This window comes from Ascochyta rabiei, chromosome 10, assembly GCF_004011695.2.
Source record: "Ascochyta rabiei chromosome 10, complete sequence".
Taxonomy (NCBI): Eukaryota; Fungi; Ascomycota; class Dothideomycetes; order Pleosporales; family Didymellaceae; genus Ascochyta; species Ascochyta rabiei.
In genome coordinates, this window is record NC_082414.1 from 1221747 (window position 1) to 1248336 (window position 26590).

At 53.3% G+C, this 26590-nt stretch overlaps 8 protein-coding genes across 9 annotated transcripts, besides 13 other annotated features; 4 read left to right on the plus strand and 4 right to left on the minus strand.

Moving 5' to 3' along the window:
- Positions 1–228: 228 nt before the first annotated feature.
- On the minus strand, positions 229–819 carry EKO05_0006505 (Diphosphoinositol-polyphosphate diphosphatase; the record flags this gene model as incomplete). Its single annotated transcript, XM_038940606.1, has 2 exons — positions 229–656; positions 765–819. 2 exons carry the CDS (start codon positions 817–819, stop codon positions 229–231), a joined length of 483 nt encoding a protein of 160 aa, XP_038798000.1.
- A 785-nt stretch (positions 820–1604) lies between these two features.
- Positions 1605–1634: a tandem repeat.
- A 115-nt stretch (positions 1635–1749) lies between these two features.
- EKO05_0006506 (Arginyltransferase) lies at positions 1750–3950 on the plus strand (the record flags this gene model as incomplete). Its single annotated transcript, XM_059636813.1, has 6 exons — positions 1750–1777; positions 1932–1997; positions 2544–2682; positions 2732–2854; positions 2904–3771; positions 3828–3950. The coding sequence occupies 6 exons, from the start codon at positions 1750–1752 to the stop codon at positions 3948–3950; spliced, it is 1347 nt and encodes a 448-aa protein (XP_059492796.1).
- Positions 2321–2375: a tandem repeat.
- Positions 2419–2466: a tandem repeat.
- Positions 3951–4031: 81 nt separating the features above from the next.
- Positions 4032–4047: a dispersed repeat.
- Positions 4048–5915: a mobile genetic element.
- Positions 4614–4771: a mobile genetic element.
- Positions 4788–5122: a mobile genetic element.
- Positions 4791–5116: a mobile genetic element.
- Positions 4824–5122: a mobile genetic element.
- Positions 5916–6113: 198 nt separating the features above from the next.
- On the plus strand, positions 6114–7162 carry EKO05_0006507 (Very-long-chain enoyl-CoA reductase; the record flags this gene model as incomplete). The annotated part of the gene is made up of 3 exons (XM_038940457.1): positions 6114–6153; positions 6230–6445; positions 6501–7162. 3 exons carry the CDS (start codon positions 6114–6116, stop codon positions 7160–7162), a joined length of 918 nt encoding a protein of 305 aa, XP_038798002.1.
- Positions 7163–8480: 1318 nt separating this feature from the next.
- On the plus strand, positions 8481–11892 carry EKO05_0006508 (uncharacterized protein; the record flags this gene model as incomplete). Of its 2 annotated transcripts, XM_038940447.1 has the most annotated exons (2): positions 8481–11814; positions 11867–11892. In XM_038940447.1, the coding sequence occupies 2 exons, from the start codon at positions 8481–8483 to the stop codon at positions 11890–11892; spliced, it is 3360 nt and encodes a 1119-aa protein (XP_038798003.1). The 2 variants fall into 2 exon arrangements, with proteins under 2 accessions (XP_038798003.1, XP_059492797.1); XM_059636814.1 differs by having other exon boundaries at positions 8481–11892.
- A 233-nt stretch (positions 11893–12125) lies between these two features.
- Positions 12126–12144: a tandem repeat.
- A 1612-nt stretch (positions 12145–13756) lies between these two features.
- EKO05_0006509 (Succinate dehydrogenase (quinone)) lies at positions 13757–15879 on the minus strand (the record flags this gene model as incomplete). The annotated part of the gene is made up of 5 exons (XM_038940452.2): positions 13757–14314; positions 14365–14841; positions 14894–15033; positions 15091–15674; positions 15734–15879. The coding sequence occupies 5 exons, from the start codon at positions 15877–15879 to the stop codon at positions 13757–13759; spliced, it is 1905 nt and encodes a 634-aa protein (XP_038798004.2).
- Positions 15880–16510: 631 nt separating this feature from the next.
- EKO05_0006510 (Tryptophan synthase) lies at positions 16511–18847 on the minus strand (the record flags this gene model as incomplete). The annotated part of the gene is made up of 4 exons (XM_038940293.1): positions 16511–16515; positions 16568–18595; positions 18657–18744; positions 18800–18847. 4 exons carry the CDS (start codon positions 18845–18847, stop codon positions 16511–16513), a joined length of 2169 nt encoding a protein of 722 aa, XP_038798005.1.
- A 3876-nt stretch (positions 18848–22723) lies between these two features.
- On the minus strand, positions 22724–23805 carry EKO05_0006511 (uncharacterized protein; the record flags this gene model as incomplete). Its single annotated transcript, XM_038940512.1, has 3 exons — positions 22724–22964; positions 23014–23559; positions 23759–23805. 3 exons carry the CDS (start codon positions 23803–23805, stop codon positions 22724–22726), a joined length of 834 nt encoding a protein of 277 aa, XP_038798006.1.
- A 665-nt stretch (positions 23806–24470) lies between these two features.
- Positions 24471–24508: a tandem repeat.
- Positions 24509–24744: 236 nt separating this feature from the next.
- Positions 24745–24786: a tandem repeat.
- Positions 24787–24953: 167 nt separating this feature from the next.
- On the plus strand, positions 24954–26466 carry EKO05_0006512 (Glutamine synthetase; the record flags this gene model as incomplete). The annotated part of the gene is made up of 2 exons (XM_038940392.1): positions 24954–25637; positions 25693–26466. The coding sequence occupies 2 exons, from the start codon at positions 24954–24956 to the stop codon at positions 26464–26466; spliced, it is 1458 nt and encodes a 485-aa protein (XP_038798007.1).
- Positions 26467–26498: 32 nt separating this feature from the next.
- Positions 26499–26590: part of a tandem repeat that runs on past the window's edge.

Genomic DNA, 26590 nt, shown 5'->3' on the forward strand with positions numbered 1-26590 from the left:
GCCTATGCATCCTTCTACCAACGGAAGAGCAACCACAACGCCAACTGCTGAATGAGACCAGACCAAAGTCTATAACGCTACCTTTGTAGCTTTTCTTGACACCCGCTCTGTGGTATTGAAAAACAAGGAGGAACTCTTAGGTCCGAATAGGGTATGTTTTGTAACTCCACACCAGGTGCCTGCGCACAGACAATCCTTTTTGCGCGCCTGCAGACACCGGGGCACCTTCTACCGATGCATTGTACACCTGTCGAGTGCGTCCAGCAACTCGGGCCTTGGCGCCAGAGCCTCGCGTGCTTGGGTGTAGGTGAACCACTGCCTTGAGCGCTTGTGCATCTCTGGCCATTGTGTTTCCTGTTTCTCAACAACGGCCTCGAAGAAGTGATACGAGGCTTTGGGTGCGGTGGCTGTCAGCTGGTCGGCCCTCCGTTTCTCGGGGATCATGCCGAGGTCGTAGCTGATTTTGCAGATGATGCCGGCCTCCTCCCAGGCCTCACGTTTGGCGGCATCTTGAGCGGTTGCTTCGTCGAGCTCCCATCCGCCCTTTGGGAGAACCCAGCCGCCACGGCGTGTGGACTGGATGAGGAGCACATAGTACTTGTCCGTGGAGAGCGGAACAACACCGGCGACTAGTCGTTCGCCCTGGGGACCGTACCCTGCAGGCGAATTAGCCAAACAAGACAGCGGAGGGCCATTTGAACACGTTTTGAGGGCGTTTGCGAAATGTTGGGACCATGTTTTGCGGGTCTCGTGAGCACACTTACGTTGGTTCACGCGACCAGTGCGCGACTGCATGGGCAGCTGCTGGGTGGCAGCCATGTGTGGCGGTCAAAAAAGTAACTGCGACGGGGGTGGACAGCACCGCAGGCGGGCAACGTGCTCACAGCACCGTCGAGACTCGAAACAGGGGCTTGGTCGGAGGGGCAAGGGCGCACTGGGGCGGAGAAAAGAAGCCGAGCAAACGGCGAAGGCGGGCGTGGTGGTAGGGAGTGACTAGGCAAGCGAGGATGGGGGGGTGTTGTAGTGACAGCGTGGTGGGGCGACGGTTGCTCAGTCCCGGGGGGAACGGGGCGGAGGATGCTGAAGGACCCTGGGGGTAGCAAAAGAGGCCATGGTGATGTTTTATTAGACAGGTGGAGTGGGAGGCTAGGTGCTCGACCGCATAGAAAATCGAGCGTTTCTTTGCCAAGCCAGCAAACCAGCGCCCGCCGGGGCCGGGGAGAGCTGCGAGACGGCGGCGGGCGCGTGCGGACTCTTGCGACTCACTCGCCCCGAACTGTAGACAGGGTCGCTGTGCAGTAGACAGTCCGCCTATGACGTCGGGCGAGGCAGAATCACGGGGGCAATTGCATGCTTTTCAGTGGGCGCCGTGGCTCTGCGCGCGCTGTGTAATGAGACAAGACCCTCCCTACCCTTTCATCGCCCATATAGCCTGCAGCACCCCCCGCCGACCGCCTTGCTCCGCACATGTACGAGTGCACCAGCGATCAGCGCCGCTCAGCAGCCAGTAGAGCCATAAAAGCCAGCAGAGCCCGCCGTTCTGAGAGGTCGGCGCGGCCAGGGGAGCCTTAATCACCTTTGCCTAGAACGGCTGCCGTTGCTCTCCACCGCCCACCGCCCACCGCCCACCGCCCGAGCAGCCCTCGTTGCGCGCACACGCTGTTCCCGCTCTGGCCTACCCCCACTGAACGCTTGACCAAATCCCACGCTTGCGCCCCTTCCTGCAGCTCGTCGTAGGCCAGCTCTCGGATGGCCCTTTCGTACGTGCAGCCCTTCGGTAGGTTTTGCTCCAACCATTCTCCTGAATCGCGCCCGTGCTCGTCTGGCTGGATATGGCTGAACACAGAGTCGTCCTCCACGCCGTTCACACTGCATACCACACGGCCTCTATCCCTGGACACACGACAATAACTGCTGATGCTCCTGCCTAGGCTACAGTAGCGAGTCCTGCGGGTACTGCAAAGATGTATCGAGTGGTCAGAGAAGGCCCAATTCTCGTACGTGGCTATTCCGTTCATCTCCCGTCCCAGTCATCCAGAGTCACGCGTGCATGAATCTGTCACTGTCACAGCGGTCAGCCTGTTCAGTGCGCCAACAGTGGCAAACAATGGCAGGCGCGCCACTGGCTCTGCTTCAATTGATGTTCCCTTAAGGTTGCCCCTTCATGCGTGGCATTGGCAATTGAGTCTCCGCGCTGCATGAAACAAATCTAATACTGGCGCATGGTCCAACACCTGCGCCGGAGCACGCGTCGCCGCCAAGCTTCTTCCTCATCTTCTACTTACCTAGGCATACGCGAATATGCAAGTGTTGACGATCAAACAACAACAACAACAACAACAACAAGAACAAGAACAAGAACAAGAACAGCAACATACGAGTCAGATGGGTACCTGCCTCCTTTGGCTGCCACGTCAAGCTCTTGCTCCTACTCTGCTCTTGCTCTTGCTCTTGCTCTTGCTCTTGATGTTCACCATCTTCGTCCGGAGGAAACCAGAGGGCTACATGAGCTGTGCCAATGCTGACTTGCTTTACATAATCAGGAGCCAGCTATTACTTTTCGTCAAAAAGCCTGTCAGTAGACGTATATCAAAGCTTGGTTGATCGCGGATGGAGACGGTCAGGCACGATCTTCTACAAGCCTGACGTCCTGCGTCACTGTTGTCCCCACTACACGATCCGGTAAGCTGCACCTGCATGGCAGCAACCACCGCGATTGACACGGGCATAGACTGCCTGCAGCCGAGTTGAAGCCATCGAAAGACCAGCGCCGCACAGTCAACAAATGGAACGATTTCGTATTGGGTGAAGACTACAAGAAGGGAGCTGCAAAACTTCACCCTGTGTCGAAAGAGTCAGTCAAGGTCTTGTAACAAGCTGGCGACATGACTGACTTTGACCAGAGAAAAGGCGCGCCTCAAGAACGCATTTGACCTTCTCCTAGAAGTCCATAAAGCTGATCTCGACAATGTCAAGCAGCCACCAGAGCCTGCACACCGATTCGAGGTGACGCTTGAGCCGGCCGACTTCACTACCGAGAAGTTCGAATTGTTTCGCGACTACCAGTCGCATGTCCACAAAGAAAAGCCGAATGAAATATCGCAGTCAGGCTTCAAACGCTTCCTATGTACCTCGCCGCTGCAACGCGTCGCTCGACAGATCGATGGGAAGTCTCAGAAACTTGGCTCCTACCATCAATGCTATCGTTTAGATGGTCGACTGATTGCTATGGGTGTGCTTGATTTGCTGCCCCACTGTGTCAGTGGTGTGTACATGCTATATCACTCCGACTACGAGAAGTGGCAGTTTGGTAAGTTGAGTGCGTTGAGAGAGGCTGCTCTAGCAATTGAAGGTGGCTATCAGTATTATTACATGGGCTACTACATTCATACCTGTACGAAAATGCGTTACAAGGGTGACTACAAGCCTCAGTACGTCCTGGACCCAGAATCATACGAGTGGAATCCCTTGGATGGCGAGTTGAAAAGCTTGTTGGATCACAAAAGATACGTTTCCATGTCAAGGGAGCGTCAGAAGACAGACTCGGTGAATTCTACCAAGGTCGAGGGCGATGACACGGCTCAAATCGACGAGGTCGACCTCTCAGATTATCTTCTGCCCAAAGCCGCCGAAGCTGGCGATGCAGTACAGGGTGGCATGTCACTGTTTGAATTGAAGGTTCCTGGGGTTATGACAGAAGATGAGTTGTTAAGTACTTTGGATCTTGGATCAACGCCAATCCGAGTGAGAGGTCGCCTGGCCGAAGCTCGAGTAAGAAGCTATTCTTGGAAGATCAGCTAAATAGCATCAGGACTAACTCTTTGCAGCATCTCGTTTCATGGGACTATGGAGGTATACGTCAGCCGCACTCGATCAAGGGCATCATTGGCGAGCTAGTAGCATGTTTGGGGCCTGAAGCCGCGTCACAGGTCGTGGTGGATCTGGGTTGAGGGAACCAACATGAGCAGCTTAACGTAGTTTCAAGGCACGAAAATCACAACGAGCCTTTCGCAAGAGACATGCTCAATATTATATGCCCAATGGTTCTAACGTACCCCACGGGCGAGCCGCTCAACAGGCGAGCCGCTCACTTTTGCCAAGCCCCCACCAAACTTCTCCTCCTACACCAATGTCTTCTTAACAACACCATTTAGATGCGTTAAAGGAAGCTCAGATACAGCTTGCGCTCCAGGCTCTTAAACAAGACGCGAATCTCTCTTAGCGACGCGCTGCAGCTATCTACAGGGTCCCTTAAAAGACACTAAGTAACTAACACACAGGACGACCTTCACGCGCAGATTCTATAGCCAACTTACAAAAGCTAGATAATAATAAGGAGGAGGTAATTATTAAGCATGTTCTTAAGCTAGATGTGTAAGGATTTTCCTCTTAGCTCTTAGATGTAGCTACTATAGCTAATTCTTTGCGCACTAAGCATAATCTAGGCCCTATTAGCGTAAACTAGCCCAGTACGTTTGTTAAGCAACACCTAGAGCTTAAAGTTAAGTTTAATCGCAAGTACGACTACAAGAGAGCCCTCTGTAAGGATTCTAAGGTTCTACAGGGCTGGTTTAGCCTAGTAGCTAATATTAAAGCTAAGTATAGCATCTAGGATGAAGACACATATAACTTTAACAAGACAGGCTTCATAATAGGCCAGATCTCCCCAGGAGCAGTTGTTACAGCTTCAGAACGACAGGGTCGGCCAAAGGCTATCCAGCCAGGCAACCAAGAGTGGGCTACGGCTATAGTAAGCATCAATGCCAAAGGATAGGCTATTCTAGCCTTCCTTATCTTTAAAGCCTACTACTACCTCTCTGCCTGGTACAAAGAAGAGGATCTGCCTTACAACTGGGTTATTAGAGTCTCTAATAACGGCTGGACTACTAACAAGCTTAGTCTTAACTGGTTAAAGCACTTTAACAGGCATACAAAGGAGCGTACTATTAGCACCTACTGTTTGCTTATTATTAATAGTTATAAGAGCCATAACTCTCTTAAATTCCAGCAATACTGCAAGGATAACAAGATTATTACTCTCTATTTACCTTCTTACTTATTACACCTTATACAGCCCCTTAATATAGGTTGTTTTACTGCTTTAAAGAAGGTGTATAGGCGCTAAGCTAAAATACTTATATATAACTAGATTAACTATATTATAAAGACAGAGTTCCTGCCATGCTTTATACGCGCCTACAATGCTGCAATTACTTCTAAGAACATCTAGGGAGGGTTCTAAGGTGCTAGATTAGTCCTATTTAACCTAGACCAGGTTATAATAGCCCTTAATGTAAAGTTGCGCACTCTATCACTACTACTACCTGTCAACAACAAGCTCTAGCAGTCGCAAACCCTAAGCAACACCCTTAAACTTAGGTTGCAATTAACGCTTGTAAAGACAAGGATTTAGAGGCATATAGATAGTTCGCCTACCTCTATAGTTAAGGCGTTTAAGAAGGTAGCAAAAGGGGCAGTAATAATTGCGTATAAGCTAGTGTTAGTGCAACAGGAGATTACTTAGCTTTAAGCTACTAATAAGGCAGCTACACAACAAAAATCATACAAAAGAAAGCAAGTTTAGGTAGAAGAGACCTTAACAGTTAAGGATAGCCTGCAATTAACAACTCTAAAGGAGTTTAGGGCGCGTAGTAATAGGAAGAAGGCAAAGAAGCAGGTGCGCGCTAAAGGAGGTAAGCCCTCCCAAAGACGCTGTGGACAGTGCAATTAGACAGGACATAACGCGCAAACGTGTCAGAAAGAGGTAGAAGTAGTTTCTAAATAGTATTATAGGCTATACTGCACTTTGCAGCACCAAACTGGGTTGTTTTGGGCCATAATAGGGTGGAGTTTGGTGGGGGCTTGGCAAAAGTGAGCGGCTCGCCCGTTGAGCGGCTCGCCTGTGGGGTACGTTATACCTAATGGTTATATGCCTAATAGTTATATGCCCAATGTTATATGCCCAATGTTTCCTGGGCATCATGTATGGCCAATCATCATTGAGTGGTCTAGCGTTCTGAATGACTTGCTGGTACCGAGGTCTGCGCCAAGAGAACAACCTCCCTCAAAAAGTCGCATGAGCAGACAGAAACACATTACCATACCCAGCCACAATGTCGGCATCTCCTCTCACGCTCGTGGTGCGCCCGCGTGGTATGTGTCTCTGTGCTACAGCTCAATTGAGACTGTATCTTCCCCAAGCCTCCAGTTGCATCGCTGACCCCACCAGGTCGCCCGATCAAGGGCCTCCCCGAGACTGTCACCGTTGATTCGGATGCCCCTGCGTCAGAGATCCTCCGGAAGATCGCGACTGTTTCAAAGTATTCGATCCACCGATTGAGAGTCACGAAGGGCAGCGACGGATCAGCTGTCCCTAACGCCGCAGGGATCACGGTGCACCAGACGGGCCTAAGAAACAAGAGTGCTGTGGACGTCAAGGATCTTGGTATGTTGAGTTCTACATCCAGAATCTGTACAACATAGCTAACCGTTATACCTAGGTGCTCAAATCTCCTGGAGAACCGTCTTCATCATCGAGTACCTCGGCCCCCTCCTCATCCACCCGCTCATGTACCTCGCTCGGCCATGGATATATGGCACCAACGCACCTGCTTCGCAACTACAGAAGCTCACGCTCATCATGTGTGTGCTGCACTTCGCAAAGCGCGAGTACGAGACCCTCTTTGTCCACCGTTTCTCGTCCGCGACAATGCCAGCAAGCAACATCGTCAAGAACAGCGGCTACTACTGGCTTCTGTCTGGTTTCAACCTGGCATACTGGTCATATGGACCCAGCAGCCCCACAGCTCGACCGTCGAATCCACCGCTTACCTACCTCGGAGTGGCTTTGTTCGCGATTGGCGAGATCTGCAACTACCGCACACACCTGACGCTCAAGAACTTGCGTCGTCCAGGCAGCACCGACCGAGGTATTCCGCAGGGTCTTGGCTTCAATCTGGTGACATGTCCTAACTACATGTTCGAGGCGATTGCGTGGATTGGCGTGGCGCTTGTCAACTGGAGTCTGAGTACAGTCATCTTCATCATTGTTGCCGTGGGCCAGATGGGTATTTGGGCGTGGAAGAAGGAGAAGAGGTACCGCAAGGAATTCGGCGACAAATACAAGCGCAAGAGGTACGCCATTCTGCCTGGTCTCTGGTGAGCGCACCCGCGCTCGGCCGAAACATGGCTTGGAGAACAATGAAGAAGATGAGGGCGGCTGCCGTGAAGCTGAATCTGCGTCGCACAGCAGATCGAGTCCCGTAACCAGGGTCCGGGGAAAGTTGCACAAGGGAAATAGGACTGCAAGTAATATCGGTCAAGCTGAATTAAGCGCAAGGCGCATTCAGGACGCAGAATGTAGATGTATGTGTGGGATCTCAGCATTGGAGTGATCCGGAATCTCTTCTGGCCAACCATTCATGACCTCTCTTAGCAGTGCTAGTGTCTCGATCCGGTAGTCACCCATAATTTCGAACACGACCGCGTGCGTACACTCAAGTTTCTTTTGACCTAAAAACACACAGCGGCAATGAGCAACCGCATGTACCGCGGGCGTTTTCACCTGCCCGAGGCGCCTTGGGCTTGCCGTAGGCCCTGCATTAGCGCAAACTGGCCTTCATTGCTCTCTCCTACTAGCCAGGGATACCAGCTCGCAGTCAACTTGACCCTTGCAAGCGACATCACTATTTGCCTTTTCGTAGGTATCTACGTCCTTATTGCCAGCAGGCTTGATCGTCTGGTTGGCGTGTCAGCAGGCTCTGGACAGGGAGGACGTCGTTTTCGGTATTTGACCCCACAGTTGGTGTGGGCTAGAGGATCTGCCCATCTTCAAGCTGCATGCCCTGACAATTCCAACACTTCCATTGGCCAGCCGAGGGGTTTGGCGCTCCACGTCCAGCGCTGAAGGCTGAGCTGGTCGCATGCGGCTGAGACAGCAGATTTCTCTTTTCGGCACTACGACCGATGGAACTGTCAGCCTGGAAGGATGAGAAGACCACTACCACCGGCCTCTGATCTTCGAAGAGGGCTGCAGCGTTATTTAAGAGGCTGTTTCCTCGCATGTTGTGCGAGTTGCATTCGTAATTGAATACCCACTACTGCACCTCCACGCAAATCAGTATCACCCCGGTCCCGACTCGGGACAAATATATATCTCAGCACGACCGCTCGCGTGCTGAATAGCATCCTACTTTGCAACTCATGCAACTAGCTGTATACTTGATTTGACCGTTTCACGTAGCGAGAAGGCGAGAGACAAAGAACACCCGGTACCTGAAGCTTGAAGTTGTTGGTGTCTTTGAGTAGATGTGAGTCGCCCGCCCCTTCCCGAGTCAATATTGCGAGCACGTTTGTTGAACACGGGGTTTCAACCGCATTGCATACCGTAGCATTTTGTCTCACGTCACTAATCATACAGCACAAGCAAAGCTAGAAAGCCAGCATCACTAACACCAGCCCTTCAGTATCAATTGCGCAACATGGCCGCTGCCGATGCAAAGGCTGCCTGGGACGCACATGTCGACACCAGAACAGGCAAACCACTGCCAAAAGCCGCCGAGCCATCTGAACTGACTAAGCTGAGAAATGCGCTCGGCAATCCCTTCAAGAGGGCGGCTGGTATTGTTGGTGCAGCAGCAGCGCCAGTTCCTGACACTGGAGATGGTTCGAAGATCGCACCTGAAGATGATCCTACCGTCCTGAAGAAGATTGCGGATGGCCTGGGCGATCTTTCGTATCTCGGTGTCGATAACGTGAAGACGTTGCTCGAGATCCAAAAGGACAAGATGGTCGGAGGATACACAGACGACAAAACTTACCTTATGGAAGGCTTGATTAGAACTGCCGCAGCGCTGCCGGATGATTCGAAGATACGTAAAACCTTGACCGACAGCTTTGTCACACAACTATGGAACGATCTGGAACACCCACCGCAATCTTACCTTGGATCAAAATATCAGTACAGATCTGCAGATGGCTCCAACAACAGTCTGATCCACCCACAACTCGGTGCTGCTGGGACTCCCTACGCCAGGACAGTCAAGCCATCTATGATGCAAACTCCAGCGAGGCCGGATGCTGGTGTTGTGTTTGACAGCATCATGACTCGAAAGCACGCAGAGCTGCATCCGAACCGAATCTCGAGTATGCTGTTCTACATCGCATCAATCATCATCCATGACTGTTTCCGTACAGACCACTCAGATGACTATGCCAACTCTATGACAAGCTCATATCTGGATCTTTCACCGCTATATGGAAGCAATCAGAAGGAGCAGGATGAAATGAGAACGAAGAAGGACGGGAAGATCAAACCAGACTGCTTTTCTGAAGGGAGGCTGTTGTTCTTCCCTCCCGGTGTCGGTGCGATTCTCATAATGTTCAATCGATTCCACAACTACGTCGTTGAGAACTTGGCGACAATCAACGAGCTGGGTCGTTTTACCAAACCATCTGAAGAAGCTCCCAAACCTAACGGAGACGAGAAGAAGGACAGTGACGCTAAGGCGGCATGGGATGCGGCTTGGATCAAATACGACAACGATTTGTTTCAGACTGGCCGCCTTATCACGTGTGGCCTGTATGTCAACATCATCCTTATCGACTACGTGCGTACAATTCTGGATTTGAACCGAACCGACAGCAACTGGCAGCTTAACCCACGGGCTGAAGTAAAAGACCTGCCTATGGGCGTTGGCAACCAAGTTTCTGCCGAGTTCAACCTTGTATACAGGTGGCATTCAACGGTATCCGATCGAGATGAGAAATGGACGAAAGAGTTGTTCGACGGCATCTTCGGTGAAGATCGTGATCCCAAAACGATAACTAGAGATGTGTTCCTCGACGGATTGCACAAGGTTTACAAGAACACCGACAAAGATCCATCGAAACGTAGCTTCGCTGGCTTGAAGCGCAATGCTGACGGCACGCTTCCCGACGATGATCTTGTCGATATCCTCACTTCCAGTGTTGAGGATTGCGCCAACTCTTTTGGTCCGAACAGAGTTCCTGAAGTCTTCCGTGCCATCGAAGTGTTAGGTATTGAGCAAGCGCGAACATGGAACCTTGGCTCGTTGAACGAATTCAGAAAATACTTCCAATTGGAGCCACACCGAACATTCGAGGACATCACCAGCGACAAATATGTGCAACAGCAGCTGAAGCATCTTTACGACCACCCAGACAAGGTGGAGATCTACCCTGGTATTGTCGTTGAAGATGCAAAACAACCCATGGCACCTGGGTCTGGCTTGACACCTCCATACACCGTCTCGCGTGCTGTGCTCTCAGATGCCGTGGCTCTCGTTCGTGGCGACCGGTTCTACACCCACGACTATAATCCAAGAACATTGACCAACTGGGGCTACTCACTCGCTGACTCAGATACTGGCGTTGACAACGGATGTGTGTTTTACAAGCTCTTCCTCCGTGCCTTCCCGAACCATTTCAAGTCGAACAGTGTCTATGTGCATTATCCTCTTACCATCCCATCCGCCATGGAAGAGTCACTTAAGGACTTGCGCAAGAACAAGATCTACGACTTCTCGAAACCTAGCACAAGCTCTCACCCACAGCTCGTCAAGGAATACAAGGTCGCAACAGAGATCATGAAGAACCAGAATACTTTTAAGGTCACATGGGGTGATGCTATAGAATACATCATGGGAGCTGCATCAAAAGACTTTATGCTCGCCGGTGACGGTCCAAAAAACGCATTGTCTCGCGAGATGGTCAAGAAAGCCCTATATATCTCCGACTGGGACAAAGAAGTGCGCAGTTACTACACCGCAAAAACTCGAGAGCTTCTTGCCGAGAAAAGTGCAAAAATTGCAGACTTCAATCAAGTAGACATCATCCGCGACGTCGGCAACCTCGCGCATGTACACTTCTGCGCCGAGCTCTTCATGCTGCCTCTCAAGACAGATGAACGGCCTCACGGCATTTTCACTGAGGCAGAACTCTACCTCCTGATGTCAGTTGTCTTTGCGCTTATCTTTTTCGACGTCGATCCTGCTGGCTCGTTTCCTCTACACCTGAAAGCGCACAAAGCCACAGAGATCCTGGGTAACGTCATCACGAAGAATGTCGAGGCCATTGCCCACTCCGGTGTTCTGTCACGTATTACTCAGTCCATATGGCCCAACGACTCTGCACTCAAGAGCTACGGTATCCACATGATTGAGCGCTTGCTGAAGTCTGGCATTGAGCCTAAGAAGCTAGTCTGGGGCCATATACTCGGCACGGCGAGCGGTATGGTATCGAATCAGGGCCAACTATTTGGGCAGACAATCGAGTACTACCTCCTCGGTGCAGGTCAGAAACACTGGGCCGATATTCAGAAGCTCGCACATGACGACAGCGAGGCAGCATTCGAGAAACTCCAACGCTATTTCCTCGAAGGCTCGCGCCTGGCAGGCGAAACAGCCATAATTCGACAGGCCGCTAAAGACACCACCGTCACTGACTCGGGCAGTACACTCAACCTCAAAGCCGGAGACAAAGTCTTCATCCACCTGCGCGCCGCATCGCACGACCCAACCATCTTCCCCAATCCGGATGAAGTCGACCTCAACAGGCCGATGGACAGCTACATCCACTTTGGCTACGGATCGCATCAGTGCTTGGGGCTGCCGATGGCAAAGGTCACGCTTACGTGTATGCTCAAGGAGGTTGCAAAGCTGAAGAACTTGAGGCCTGCCAAGGGCGATCAAGGGAAGGTGCACAAGGTCGAGAAGAAGTTGTCTCCGGATGAGAAATACCCGTACCATGCTTATCTGACGGAAAACTGGGATATGTATTTCCCGTTCCCTTGTGGTAAGTCGAACTCCCATATGATCTCTGAGACTTGAGTACTGACGAATCGCAGCTTTGAAGGTTTGCTGGGACGATTGAACGGCTTTACACAAATGTGGCGATGAGTAGCTTTGTACAAATCGAGGGACTAAAGTTTCGAGAATTCCTGATTTTCGTTCAGTCGGGCGTATTTGCAGTGTCCATACTTGATCTCAGTTGAGACTCATTTACAGCAGACCTGCACTCACTCGTCTTGCACCCCATCTTTCCAAATTCGCCAACCCAGTGGTTTCTTGAACCTTACTCAGCGTAGAAGTGGCGGTGCTTTGTGGTTTTTTTTATTTTTTTTTTGAGTTTGACTCCTGGCGCGCGCTGCATATAAGCAAGCCGAATCCAGGGTCGAGCCGTGTATACTGACTCGCGTTGGCGTAGGGAAGAAGAGCAGTGCATCTCCAGAGCCGCTGGCCATGAGGCTGGTTGGTGATACTGCAAGGCTGAAGCTTTTCAAAAAGTGGCAATGACGATTCGAGCATAATGTTTTTTTTAGCGAGATGCAGGCCGTCACATGGCCATGATTCTCGAAATCAATCGATCGTGCGATTGTAGTCGAGCCGTGGTTTTAGTCGTGCTACGCCTCGTTGAATACGTCACTTGTGTATAGAGAATGGAAGAGAAACTACCGGATTGTCGCTCTGTGTTTAAACCGTATACCAACTCGAAAGGATAGAGCCTCTATAACACCGGGACATGGGCCATGCACCAAGAGTGATCATTGCGAGGTCAAGTTGCCTGACCGGTACTGGTGGGTGCGCACCCAACGCGATTGGCTGAACTGGATTACAGCACCGAGATTTCACTGCATTAGGCACTCCCAGCCGTTCGGGTCCATACTGCTGATTAGGCTTATTCGTTGGTTGATCGATTCCTGGAGTGGCTATATACAATAATAGGCGCGGTAGGTTCAAAATGGAGATATAATGCAGAGGTATTCCCGCTTTCTCAAGACCAGACAACTGTTAGCTTCGTAGCCAGCCTTCATCGTTACTCCCAATTCCCTCCAAGACTCAGACACACAAGCCATTGTTGAAGCTCTGCTGGCCTCTCTCCTTCTCAACCCTTTCTCCAAGCTAGCTCCAAACGTCTATCCATACTGGCCCCATAACCTTGCGTGCCTTTGCATCAACTGTACCCAATCGAGATCACCCCGGTCAAACACGACGCACACGGCCACCCCAAACAGATCACGTGATTCCTATTACCACACCTCGCGGGGCAACATGTCGCTTCCTCATTGGTTCATCAGTGTCATCATCCTATCCTTCGCAGCCTGCGCCAACAGCCTTCCGGTAACCTCAGGCCCCAACACCGCATCCCCCAAGGCCACTGATTGGTCGAAAGAAGCCATTCTCACCCTCGTGGGTGTTCTGACAGCCGTGGTACTGTTCGCCATTGGACTCGTTTCCAAGAGGCTTCGTAGATGGGCAGTGGTCATTTTTCGCTGTAAGTTGGTAACCGAATCATCTCATCTTGTGACTGCGGCCGCGTTGAAGTACTGACTGTTGCTGCATCAGGCTGCCGGACGCCGTTGGGGGATCGCGCGTCTAGTCGCGACTCTATGCTGGATCCTGCGACGCGGGAGCTGCGGCGTCGTGCTGAGGAGTGGCTGCAATTTAGGAGGTGGTGCGATCTTGTGGAGGGAGGGAATGTTTAGTGTTGAGAGTGAAGGTACACTCACATATATACCAATCAAGGCATTCGCATCTTGGTGATCATCATGTTGCTGGTAGTTCTAACATCTAGGTATTCGGGGGGACTTTGGACTGTACGGCTGCAACAAGGTGCTGGTTGTATGCTGGATAGCTAGTCAGTCAGCAAGCTTGAAGCTTGGGTTCCCCTGACATGTTGAAGCTCCTGCTGATGCACAAGTAGAATTCGATGTTGCCCCCTGACATTCAGCAGTTGGCTAATAACTCCGCCTCATAGGCGGCACGCTCTTACACTCCGCTTCATCAAGCGTCGCCATCGTAACCCCTCTTGTTCCCCACCGGACCTCTTCTCCAACGCCTTTCTGCCATGTCAGACTGTGCACCATCCAATCCTTGTCGTCCCTCTCCTTGAAATCGTCTCTCGCATGCGCACCTCTACTTTCTGTCCGTGTCAACGCTGCCTTGCTCGTCTGAGCCGCGTTCGTCAAGAGGTTCCTTAGTTCAAGCGTCTCGACGAGGTCGCTGTTCCAAATCAGGCTCTTGTCGGTGACACGGAGATCGCGCTTGAAGGAGGATTCGATGGCGGAGAGATGCGAGTTGCCTTCGGCAAGGGAATCCTGAGTGCGGAATACGGCTGTGGTCTTTTGCATGGTGGACTGCATGTCTGAGCGGAGAGAGGAGGTTGGTGCTGAGCCGGCAGAGTCGAGGAAGATCGTTATATCACTGATGGAGTCGAGGCCAATGTTCTTCTCAGATGGACTATGAGATGCGCCAGGGGCATGGTTGTCGGCTATGTGCAGGGCTGTTGCTCGGCCCTGGTGCAATGTTAGCACATGTCCAATCGTGTTTAGAATTTGTCACTTACGAATACTACTATGTCGAGCAAGGAGTTTGCGCCGAGTCGGTTTGCACCATGTACGCTAACACAAGCCGCCTCGCCTGCAGCGTACAGGCCATCAACAACATGATCCTTTCCTTCCTTGACATCTATGACCTGACCGTGATAGTTAGTTGGTATACCACCCATGCAGTAGTGTACAGTCGGTAGAACTGGGATAGGTTCTCTTGTGATGTCGATACCAGCAAAGATTGCAGCTGTTTCAGCAATGCCTGGTAATCGCTCGTGGATAATCTCTTTCGGCAAATGTGAGAGTTGCAGATTGATAAAGTCTTTGCCTTCACCGCATCCCCGGCCTTCGATGATTTCGAGATTCATGGACCGTGATACAACGTCTCGAGAAGCAAGGTCCTTGGCTGTTGGTGCATAGCGTTCCATGAATCGTTCGCCTTCGGAATTCAGGAGGTATCCACCTTCACCGCGTGCACCTTCTGTGATGAGAACCTAAATGAGCCATTAACCATGCTGTTTAGATTCCCTGCACCTATATACGTACACCTGCACCGTAGATACCAGAAGGGTGGAACTGGACAAACTCCATATCCTGCAGTGGAAGCCCTGCCCTTGAAGCCATAGCGCTCCCATCACCTGTGCTTGTATGGGCGCTTGTTGCACTGAAGTATGCTCTCCCGTAGCCTGTCCATGTCAGTCGGTTTACTTTCTCATCTAAGGCGACCTAGGGTTGGCATTTACCTCCTGTAGCCAGAACGGTGTTTTTAGCGAACATGCGATGACAAGTACCATCCTCCATGTTCAGCGCAGTAATGCCAACACACTGCCCTTCACTCATCATGAGATCCAAAGCAAACCACTCGATAAAAAACTGCACGCCAGCCTTTAGACTTTGTCCATAGAGTGTGTGTAACATAGCATGTCCGGTCCGATCACTTGCGCAAGCTGTCCTGTACGCCTGCCCACCCTTACCATACTTCAGGCTTTGCCCACCGAGCGCTCTCTGGTATATTTTCCCCTCATTTGTTCTCGAAAACGGCATACCATAGTTCTCGAGCTCGACGACCGCAGGAATGGCTTCCTTTGTCATGTAGTGTATGGCGTCTTGATCGCCTAGCCAGTCGGAGCCCTTGACTGTGTCGTACATGTGCCAACGCCAGTCGTCTTCCGTCATGTTTCCGAGCGCGGCGTTGATGCCTCCTTGAGCGGCGACGGTGTGAGATCGTGTGGGGAAGAGCTTCGACACGCACGCTGTCTTCAGTCCGGCTTCTGTAAGGCCTACGGCGGCGCGGAGACCTGCGCCTCCTGCTCCTACTACTAGGGCGCTGAACGTCGTTAGTGAAGTTCGTGACATCAGGCCAATGGCAGGATATCATGGTCTCACTCATAGTGGTGGTCAATGACGGTCAAGCCCTTGACGTCTTGACTGTTCACATAGGTGAATCCACGTTGTTGTCTTAAGTGCTGTGGAGATGTACCGTGGCTGCCGGACTCCTGTCGCTGAACAGCGCGCCAAATCGCACGCATCATGGGGGTATGAGAGCAAAAGGGACAAACATCTGGAGAAGGACCCCGTGGAAGTAGGTCGTCTAAGTCGACATCTAGAGCCAGAGGTGTAAGAAGCGGCGCTAACTTAGCTACCCGGGGCCCCTCCTACTGATGGAGATAATCCTCGGTTGCATCGTAGCGCATCTATGTATCCGGGGTACCTCATCCCGCTCCTGTCGAGCACGGTCTGCGCAATATCAATTCTGGCGTGGCGTCAGAAGCTTCTACAAACACACAGCCTGTATAAGATATGCCGTCCCAAGGACCCATGCGCGCTGTATGTCTGTTGTGATTGCGATTGTGAGGTTTGGTGTAGCCGATGTCAAAGCTCACAACTCGTGCGCTGCGAAGGGATCAGCCGCAAAACAGCCAATCAGCGATGAAGCATTTGAAGCGAAGTAACCGAACTCGGCTTTATAGCCTTCCCTCACTTCGATCAACGATAGTAACAGCCACACTCAAAAGTAGCAATTGCGGGAAAGAAACGAATCATGGTGGGACTAAGTGTAGCTTGTAATGCTGCCTATATATAGGGGATGCTTTTGGAACAACGATGATCAGCGTGCGCTTTTACCCAGACGAGCCGGTAAGGCAATCAAATTCAAACTCGAGTTTAGACTGGGCATGGTTAGCATGTGGATCAATTTACGTGGAGTTCATATGTACTTACACCTCAGATCCCAGCCAATCTTGGGGCCTAACTTGGGCAGCTCCTCAGCAACGCTCTGCACGTCCTTGTCACCGCGACCAGACACGCAGATGACGATGTCCTGGTCCTTGCTCATGGTCTTGGCCAGCTCGACAGCACCAAAGATGGCATGAGCAGTCTCGAGAGCGGGGATAATGCCCTCCAACTGAGATGCAAGACGGAAACCAATGAAGGCCTCAGCATCAGTAGCAGCGATGTACTTAGCACGAGCGCTGTCCTTCCAGCTAGCAAGCTCAGGCCCAACACCAGGGTAGTCAAGGCCAGCGGAGACAGAGTGGGTCTCGCTGACTTGTCCGTGCTTGTCTTGGAGGATGTAGGTACGCACACCGTGGAGCACGCCCTTGGTACCTCCAGACAAGGTAGCGCTGTGGCGATCGGTATCGATACCGTCACCGCCGGCTTCAACGCCAAGGAGCTTAACTGAAGGGTCGTTCGCGAAGGGGTAGAACATGCCGACGGCGTTGCTGCCACCTCCAACACAGGCTACGACTGCGTCAGGAAGCTTGCCGCGCTTCTCCTGCATCTGCTGTTTGGTCTCGTTGCCAATAATCGACTGGAATGTACGGACGATAGTTGGGAACGGGTGAGGGCCGATGGCGGATCCAATAATGTAGTGAGTGGTGTCAAGGTTGACGACCCAAGCGCGCATGGCTTCGTTGACTGCGTCACGAAGGGTCTGAGAACCAGCCTCGACAGCAACAACCGACGCACCGAGCAGCTTGATGCGGAAGACGTTCAGAGCCTGACGCCTGACGTCCTCAGCACCCATGTAGATGGTGCACTTCATGTTGAACTTGGCGCAGACCGTGGCAGTCGCAACACCGTGCTGACCGGCTCCTGTCTCGGCAATGATCTCAGTCTTTCCAAGTCGTCTGGCAACCAGGACCTGACCAAGAGCATTGTTGATCTTGTGACTTCCAGTGTGGTTCAGATCCTCACGTTTCAGCCAGATGTTGGCACCTCCGGCATGCTCTGTCAGGCGCTCTGCAAGATGCAGATGTCCCGGACGACCCATGTAGTCGTAGTAAGACCTGTACTCTTCCCAAAACTTCGGATCTTCGATGGCCTGGTTGAAGCCCTTCTCGAGCTCGGACAAACAGTCCATGAGGGATTCAGGGACGTACTGCCCGCCGAATTCACCAAAACGAGGCGGCAGCGCATGCTCCTCGTTGAAACCATCGGAATCGGCGTTCAGAGCCTCCAGCTGGTCGGCAAGTCCAGGACCGTCGGGTGTGTCGGCATCGGTGATGACCTTGTCGACGTGCACACCAGTGGGCTCCTTGGCACCGTCGATGGCCTCAATAATGCCAACTTCGCGGGTGGTCTGGCGGCTGCTCTTGCCGCAGATCTTGTCGCAGTAAACTTCGACTGCCTTTGCGCCTGCGCCAGGCTCAGACTTGGCGATCTCGTTGATGATCTGGCTTCCAATAACGACACCCTCGGCGATCTGACCAACGCTCAAGAAGTGATCCCTGGTGCTGACACCGAAACCAACGGCAGCCGGCTTGTTGCCAGAGTACTTGTGCACGCGCTCGAGAAGCTGGGGGAGGGCAGCGTTCATCGATCCAGAAGCGCCAGTGACACCCATGCGGGAAACGACGTAGATGAAAGAGTCGGCGATCTGGCAAAGGACGCGCATGCGGTGCTCCGAAGTAGCCGGTGCGATCAAGGGAACGTAGGAAAGGCCGTAGCTGCGGCAGAAGTTCCTGAAGCGCAGGGCTTCCTCGGGGGGCAAGTCGACCATGATGAATCCGTTGGCGCCCGCCTCCTTGGCGTCCTGGAGCATCTTCTCCTCGCCGTAGCTCAGCAGAGGGTTGTAGTATCCCATCAGCATAACGGGGGCCTTGAGGCCGCGCTTCCTCGCATCGCGAATCATCTGGAGGACGTCGGAGGTGTTGACGCCGTTCTTCAGGGCTTGCGTGTTGGCGGTCTGGATCGTGGGGCCGTCGGCGATGGGGTCGGTGAAGGGCATTCCAAGCTCAATGATGTCTGCACAAGTCAATCGACTGATTCCTGCGCTATTGTTGCTGCTCGTGTGAGTCGTGCGTACCTGCACCACCGGCTTCCATGCCCAGCATGATGTCGGGCGTCTCTTGGGCAGTAGGGTAACCTGCTGTCACATACGTGACGAGGGCGGACTGGATCACCGTTGTCAGCACTCATGCTCGCGACGATTGGGCTTCATCGTCTTACCCTGCCCTCCTTCTTGCATTGTGCAAACGTCTTCTTAATGTGCTCCATCGTGGGTTCTTGATCGAGTGCGTAGGAAAACTTGTCTGGCAGGCCGTAAAGGCGAATTGACCTCTATAAGGTGCAAGTAAACGTGAGTCACGTTCGGGTGATTCAGAGTTGTCGGAGAAATTGGAGTTGCAGGGCTGTGATGAGTCGTCCATTCATATTTATTGATGCCGAAGGCGGAGAGTCGGAGGCGGTCGAATCTAGCCCCGCACTAGCCTGATTCTGCCATGTATCGACTGTCATCCCTTTGACAGGGCAGCCTCAAAACCAGTCTCTATTGTCCAGCAGAGAGCTTGTGCCACATTCCTCATTCCTGTCTGCATGAAGACTGGCCTCGCTCTCAGCCCTCACACGCACAAGACCCAAAGAATCATTTTCGCCCTCTGACGTCACTTTCGTCGTGCGATCATGAGCATGTCGATGAGACTCGAGCATCGAGGGTAAATTTTCTCGCAGTGTTCGAGGCAAAATCCTGCAAGTAGGTGTATAGGTAGGCCGAGGGAAAGATAGATGTACAACTCCCCGCATCTCACACCTATTCGATGCCCTCTCTCGCCTTGGGTTGTCGTTTTCAGCGCACAACTCGGCTTGCAACAGTCGTCTCGCAGTGTATCACAGTCCGAAGTTGGAGCGTAGTGTACCCCAGACAGGATCAAAGTACCTCCCAAAGCCTCTGATCTCACACATACGATTGAAGCATCGCTGACACAAGCCGTTCTTCTCCCTTCTTCTGCCACATTGTCCATGTCTCCTTGGGTCCTTCTCCCAGTGCGGATCTGGGTCTCCACACTCGTCCAACGGTCCAATTCTCCAATTGCGGTCAGCCAACCTCATCAATCGTTGGTCCTCAAACACACAGGGGAACCCAAGTCTGTCTCCATCGAATAGTTCGAGCCAAGCGCAGCGTTGCTCCTGAGCTTTGTGGTAGCACCGTGCGCAAAGCTGCCCACGATGGCGCACTGTGCCACATAGCCGAGCATCTTCAGGGTTGAAGCTACGCCTCCACGTGTCGAGACGGTGCTCCGGGTCCTTGCAGGCGCAGAGATAGGACCATTCTTTGCTAATGCGTTCGTTGCTGTCGTGCTGGAGTTGACGCATGTAGTCATCAATGAGACGGTACAGATGACTCTTGTCAGGTTGCAACGATGCCTTTTTGTACAGAGCATCAAAGCTCAAATTCTTGCACCAGGAACAAATGTCTGGACCTCTTTCTTGTCCCTTGGGACGAGAGTCGCAGGCAGTTCCCAAAGCGCAACAATATCTCGGCGGTGGTGCCAGCATATTTTATCAGTCGTTGGGCTATTGACTTCTTCGTTAGTAGGGCACAGTGCAGCGGAGAGGATACTTACCGGCCAGCGGCGACCTTTCAGCTTCAATATAAGATTTCGTTGTAGCCTTCGACATCATCGTCCTCTTCGTCCTCCGATCCTACCGACCTCGACGACACGACTTTGTCTGCCTCTTCATGACATAGCCCGCTCGGCGTGAAGTATTGTACGATGCCGATTTTTTGCAGACGCCGCCTCCAGCACCTTGTGCAAGCTGTCCCTTTCCGGCGGACGACTTTGCAGGTGAGACTGGTGCCCCGAAGGTTCAGATCAGGCCTTCGCCACCTACAGTACTGCAAATCTGGATCCTCAAAGGCGCAGAGGTAGCGACTGTGTGCTTCGATATTTTGCTTCACGGTCTGCTTACGACGAATCTCTTCGTCAATAAGAGAGAGTGATGCGTAGCTGTTGTAGGCCCAGGTCCGTAGTTGGTAAGGATCGTGTCGAGTAAGACAATCAGTGCAAATATGATGAGGGTTGAAGACCTTCCGCCCGATGCCGAGACAGCTGCCTTGCGATATACACTCAACGATTGGTGGGGGCTTGAAATTCACCCTAGGAATTGAAGACATAGGATCGCGAAGAAGCTCGGATGTCTGGACTCAGCTGGGGTTGACACGCTCCACTCTCTGCCGTGAGCTCGCGTCAATGCATGGACAACCACGTAATTGTCTGTCAGGAACCAGGAGTCTCAGCAGGTTGACGTTGGTTCTGGTTTTGAGGGACCATATTATTCTGTTGGTGGGAGTAACATTGCTCTGGTGGCACAGCGCTCTGTCGTGGCTAAGGAATAACCGAGAGTAGAGGTCCAGGTACGAAAGTAGCAAAAGTAGAGCCGGTGTTTCCTGTATGATTCGACTCGGCAAATACTGCAGCGTCTGACGTACACACAGCTGCAAACACATTGAAAGAAGCTTTTGCTTGGCGCATTCGATATCCGACATGTTGGTCCAACGGGCGTCGATACGGTGTGTGAAACGCCTAGCTGATCGATGTGCGCCCGTATCATGTCTGTTTGGGCAGCTCTTCAAGGGAGTAATCCATGGTTTCTGCGCTCGTGATGCGAATAGACCAAGCTATGGTCACCTCGAGGCTGACCCTCTGCGATTTACGGCACCAAATCCGACAGATTGGCAAGGTCAAAGCGGGACACCAAAAGCACCGTTGGGCTTGAGGGACGTTGATCAGCTCAGTCTCGAGTTCTCACTCGTCGCCACCAAAGTTTGCGGCTATATCCGAATGAGCCTGGAGGGACGCAAAGAGACCCACCGAGAGTCTCACCACGACGATGAGCTGTTGGAAGGTATTACTGGGCGTCGGACCTGCTCTGAACTGGGCATCGTTCAATGCGAAGGGCCGTTGAGTGGTCAAAGGTCTTACGATCATTAGTCGATGATGATGTAGCAACGCCCAGGTCCGTCCCTGGTCCCTCCGTTCAGACTGGCCAACACAGCCTCGTGCGGAGGCTAAAGCCGTTGTCGTCGACCTATTCTTTGCCGGGACAATGCGAGCGAACGCTGGCTGCAAGGGTGCATCAACTCATGATTAGGCCAAGTCGTGGTTAGGTCGTGAAAAGATGATCTGTCGTCGCCGAAACCTTGTAACTAGTAAACTTTGAATTTGGAATAACTCTAATATAGACCTTCTTTAGTTTCTAGTCCGGTTCTCTAGAAATACTACTTCTGGCTAGTTTTAACTTGAATCTTTTGAAATTTTGCCCAAAAATAGTGTATCCAACAACCCACACAAGCTTCGGAGAATGCGAGACTTTGGCAAGCTCGGTTTGGAAAGCAAAGCGTAGTCACCCCGGGCCGAGCGCAAAGTGTTTGAGGTTTCACTGCTCGAAGGAGGATCTGAACAAGGATCGTCTTCCACTTGACAGCCTTCGGGATTCTTGCTGTGGTGTGCGACAGGTATGTGGTCCGTCTAGCCCGACGATTCCTGAATCTTCACAGCTGAGCGCGATGCCTCGTGCGCAAAACGAGCCAAACCAAACCAAACACGACTCGACACTCGGCTGCTGCCGTGGTACGTCACGACAGGCCAAAGACGATGTCGGTGTCTGAACTTCTCGGCGACTTTCTTAGTTAAGAAACCGACCTGACAGGTAGTGCACATGCTGATAGTAGTCCGCAGGCGATGGCCGGCAGTGATTCGCATGTGCGCACAGACTCTGCAAGGGGATGCGGTGTGTATTAGTTCCAGAAGTGGTGTTCGCGAGGTCGAGGATATGAAGCGGATGGGTGTCTGTAGCTATATACGTAGCCATCCTGGGGGAAAAAATCCTCCATTTGCAGGAACGTGTTGGACGACCGGGTCCAAGGTGTAGCGTCTGTTTAGACGGGGTTCTTGGTTGCAAACACGACACGCGAGACATGAAGCCATTGTTAGAAAGCGTGTTATTCTATATTCTAGTCATTACGTTCGTTTGTCCAAGACGTGTCGCGCCCTGCAGATCCCACGGCAAGCTCGCACTGAGCAAAAGAAGAAGAAAGCCCTGTTCTATGTTGCTGAAAGAAAAAAGAAAGTCCCGGCGGCTGAGTGAGCGCGTTTACCGGGCGTTGTTCTGCGGCGCTGCGGTGGGCGGGCCGGTGGGCGTTGTGTAGCACTTGGTCATGCCGCCGTCGACGACAAAGTCGGTGCCGTTGACGAAGCTGCTCTCGTCGCTGGCGAGGAAGAGAACGGCTTGGGCCTGCTCGATAGCTTCACCGAAGCGGCCGGTGGGGAAGTGGACTTCGCGGCGGTGGCGCTTCTCTGCATCGTCACCGAGCCAGTCCTGCAGGAGAGGCGTGCTGTGGTGGTTAGTATGGGGCGGTTATTGGGATGCTTGAATAGACGTACTTCAATGGCGCGGGGCACAGCGAGTTGAACCTGTAGCCCTCCCTGGCGTGCACCATGGCCAATTCCCTCGTCAGTGCCAGAACAGCGCCCTTGCTTGCTGTGTACGCCAGCTGGGGTGTGGCGGAGCCGACGAGACCGACGACGCTGGCAGTGTTGATGACGCTGGCCTTCTTCTTTCCGTGCTTGCGGAAGCTCAGAACGGCGTGCTTGCTGCCGAACCATACACCCTTGACGTTGATGGCCTGGGTCAGATCCCAGATCTTCTCTGGTGTGTTGACGGCGTCGTCGTCGTCGGCGTGCATTATGCCGGCGTTGTTGAAGATGATGTCTAGGCCGCCCCAGGCGTCAACGTGTGCGATCATGGCCTCGATGTCACTTTCCTTGGAGACATCGCAGATCTTGGTCTCGACCTTGAGGTCTTTGGCGGCCGGGACTACTTCGCGGAGCTTGGCCAGGGCCTTTTCCAGTGCTGGGCCGGAGATGTCAGAGAGGAGGACATTGGCGCCCTCACGTGCAAAAAGGATCGATGTCTCCAGTCCGATGCCGCTACGCGGTGTTAGTAGCCGTTCAGGACACAGTCGTCATGAGTGGATAGGTTCATTTCCCAGCTCTTTCACTTTCTCTTTCTCTTTCCCTGGCTCCGAACGCCCCATTCTCAAGCTTCTCTTTCAGATTTTGTGTCGGTTGGCCATTGGCGAGGCAGAAAGTGCAGAGCTCCAGCAACACGCAAGATGACGGCACTTACCCAGCAGCGCCGGTGACGATAGCGTTCTTTCCTTCAAGACGGCCCATGTTGAATCTGCAGAATCTCAAAGTTGAAGTGGGAGGGGTAGAGGGGTGGTATCAGAGTTCTGCCGGGGCGTTAGAGGCGAAGTTTGAAGTTTTATGGTCACGATGGTTCATATGACTAATATGAACATGGCAGAAGCGTCATGTCGGTTTATCAACGGGGAAGGTGTGCCAGCGCAGCACCAACGCTCGGAGTCGCGTACCTGTGACTACGGAGGTGGTTGTGGAGGTTGTGGAGGTTGTGGAGAGAATGGGGGCGGCGTTTGGAGCGTCAGTCACGGTGTATAGGGAGTTATCGGGGGGTGACGGGTCGGTGAGCCTGAAGGGACCCGTAGCGAAGTCGGCGTGGGCTGATAGATAGTGGACGATAAGGGACCATGTCATGTCCGTCATGTCGGCGAAGGAAGGCGCGCAGCTCAGGGATGAAAGCGTCACAGGTGACAGCACACAGGGCAGAGCGGTCAGCGGTGAGAGCGTCCGAGGCCGTCGAGAAGCGTGGCTCTGTGCGCGAGCGCAGCTACAAGGCCTTGTCACAGCTGCGTAAGGGAGAGCATGGTGTGGCACAGAGAGCGAGACCGAGGATACCCCGCCACGGCATCACAACAGCGAGGTCGGAGGGCATCACGATTGTCGCTTTGGAGTGTATGGAAGAGTGTGGACATGTACTGGTGTGTGTGTGTGTGTGTGTGTGTGTGTGTGTATGTGTAGGTGGGTGAGATGTGATTGTGTGTGCGTGTGTGAAGCGTGTCTGCGCAGGCATGCGCTGCTATATACCTGCAGGCTGCAAAGCGTCGCGCCACTTCCACCTCCACTTGCTCTTGCACTCCCTTCCACTTGCAGCCGCAGATGCGCCCCCCCCCCCACGTCATTCGCCCCGCCATGCCTCCGCTCAGCTATCGCGGCTATCGCGTGCACGTCTGCAGTGGAAAACCTGGCGGCGCTGTCTTTGGCTGTTGGTCTGTTGGTCTGTTGGTCTGTTGGTCTTATTCTTTGCACAGTAGGTCGTTCATCTCTAAGCCACTGCTTGTTGGTCTTGTTCTCCAGCTCGTTCATCTCTAGGTCACTGGTCTCGGGGTTTTGGTTGTTGGTCTTGACACCACCGGCCCTCTTGAACAGCACCGTCTCCACCTCTCCCTACACCCACCGACACCATGGCCGCGGACAAGCCCGTGACGGTCGAGTCTCTGCCCGAGCTCCTCAAGGACGATGTCGCCGTCAAGGTGGCCGGCATCGACGTCGACGGCATGCTGCGCGGAAAGCTCATGGCCAAGAAGAAGTTCCTGTCCATTGCCAGCGACGGCTTCGGCTTCTGCAGCGTCGTCTTTGGCTGGGACATGCACGACCAGACCTACTTCCGCGAGCTCGGCGTGTCCAACAAGGAGAACGGCTACCGCGACCTGATCGCCATCCCGGACCTGTCTTCGTTCCGCCGCATTCCCTGGGAGAACAACGTGCCCTTCTTCCTCGTCTCCTTCCACGACCCGGACACGCACGACTCCCTGTACGCATGCCCCCGAAGCCTCCTGAGGCGCACCGTCGACAAGCTCAGGCACAGCGGCTACGGCGCCATGGCCGGCGCCGAGTACGAGTTCTACCAGTTCAGGGCCCCGCAGACACACGACGGACCCGAGCGCAACTCGAGCGGCACCGCCACCTTCTTGAGAAACAACCCCGTGAACGCGCTGCCCAGTCTCACAGAGGGCATGTTTGGCTACAGCATCACACGCACCGTGCACAACCAGGACTACTTCTACGGCATCTTCGACGCCTGTGAGCGCTTCAACTGCGGCATCGAGGGATGGCACACCGAGTCTGGGCCGGGTGTGTTTGAAGCGGTAAGCATGCCTCGTGTCGCCCTCGCACCCATCCACTGACAGCAAGGTCCAACAGGCCCTCCAATTCGGCGAAATCAGCGCCATGGCAGACAAGGCCTCGCTCTTCAAGCTCGTCGTCAAGTCGCTCGGCTCCCAGTACGGCATCACGCCCTGCTTCATGGCCAAGCCGCGCGAGGGCCTGCCGGGCAACAGCGGGCACATGCACGTTTCCCTAGTCGACCAGGCCGGCAAGAACCTGTTTGCGCGCGACGAAGAGGACACCAACGCGCCCTACGCCGACATCCGGCACCTCAGCGACCTGGGCCGGCATTTCCTCGCCGGCCTCATCGACGGCCTGCCGGACATGATGCCCATCCTCGCGCCCAACGTCAACTCGTACAAGCGGCTGGTCGAGAACTTCTGGGCCCCCGTGACCGTCTCGTGGGGGCTCGAGCACCGCGCCGCCTCGATCCGACTGATAGCGCCGCCCACGGCCAGCCCAAAAGCCACGCGCTTCGAGGTCCGCGTCCCCGGCGCCGACACCAACCCGCACTTTGTCCTGGCCGCCATCCTCGCCCTGGGCTGGCGCGGCATCGAGAAGAAGATGGCCATCACCATCCCCCCGCTCGGCAAAGGCGAGGACGTCGGCGGCGCGGCCGACAAAGGCGAGCGCCTGGCCAAGAGCCTCAAGGAGGCGACGGACAAGTTTATGCGCGAGGACAGCGTGGCGAGGGAGGTGTTTGGCGATGCGTTTGTGGACCATTTTGGCGGGACGAGGCAGCATGAGATTAGGCTGTGGGACGAGGCCGTTACCGATTGGGAGGTGAGGCGCTATATCGAGACGGTGTAGACTCGCAACGGGTGTGATTTGTTATGCATTATGATACCAGATACATGCAGATACTGATACGGATACACATACAGACACTGATACGGATACATATACAGATATTGATACTGACACATATACAAAA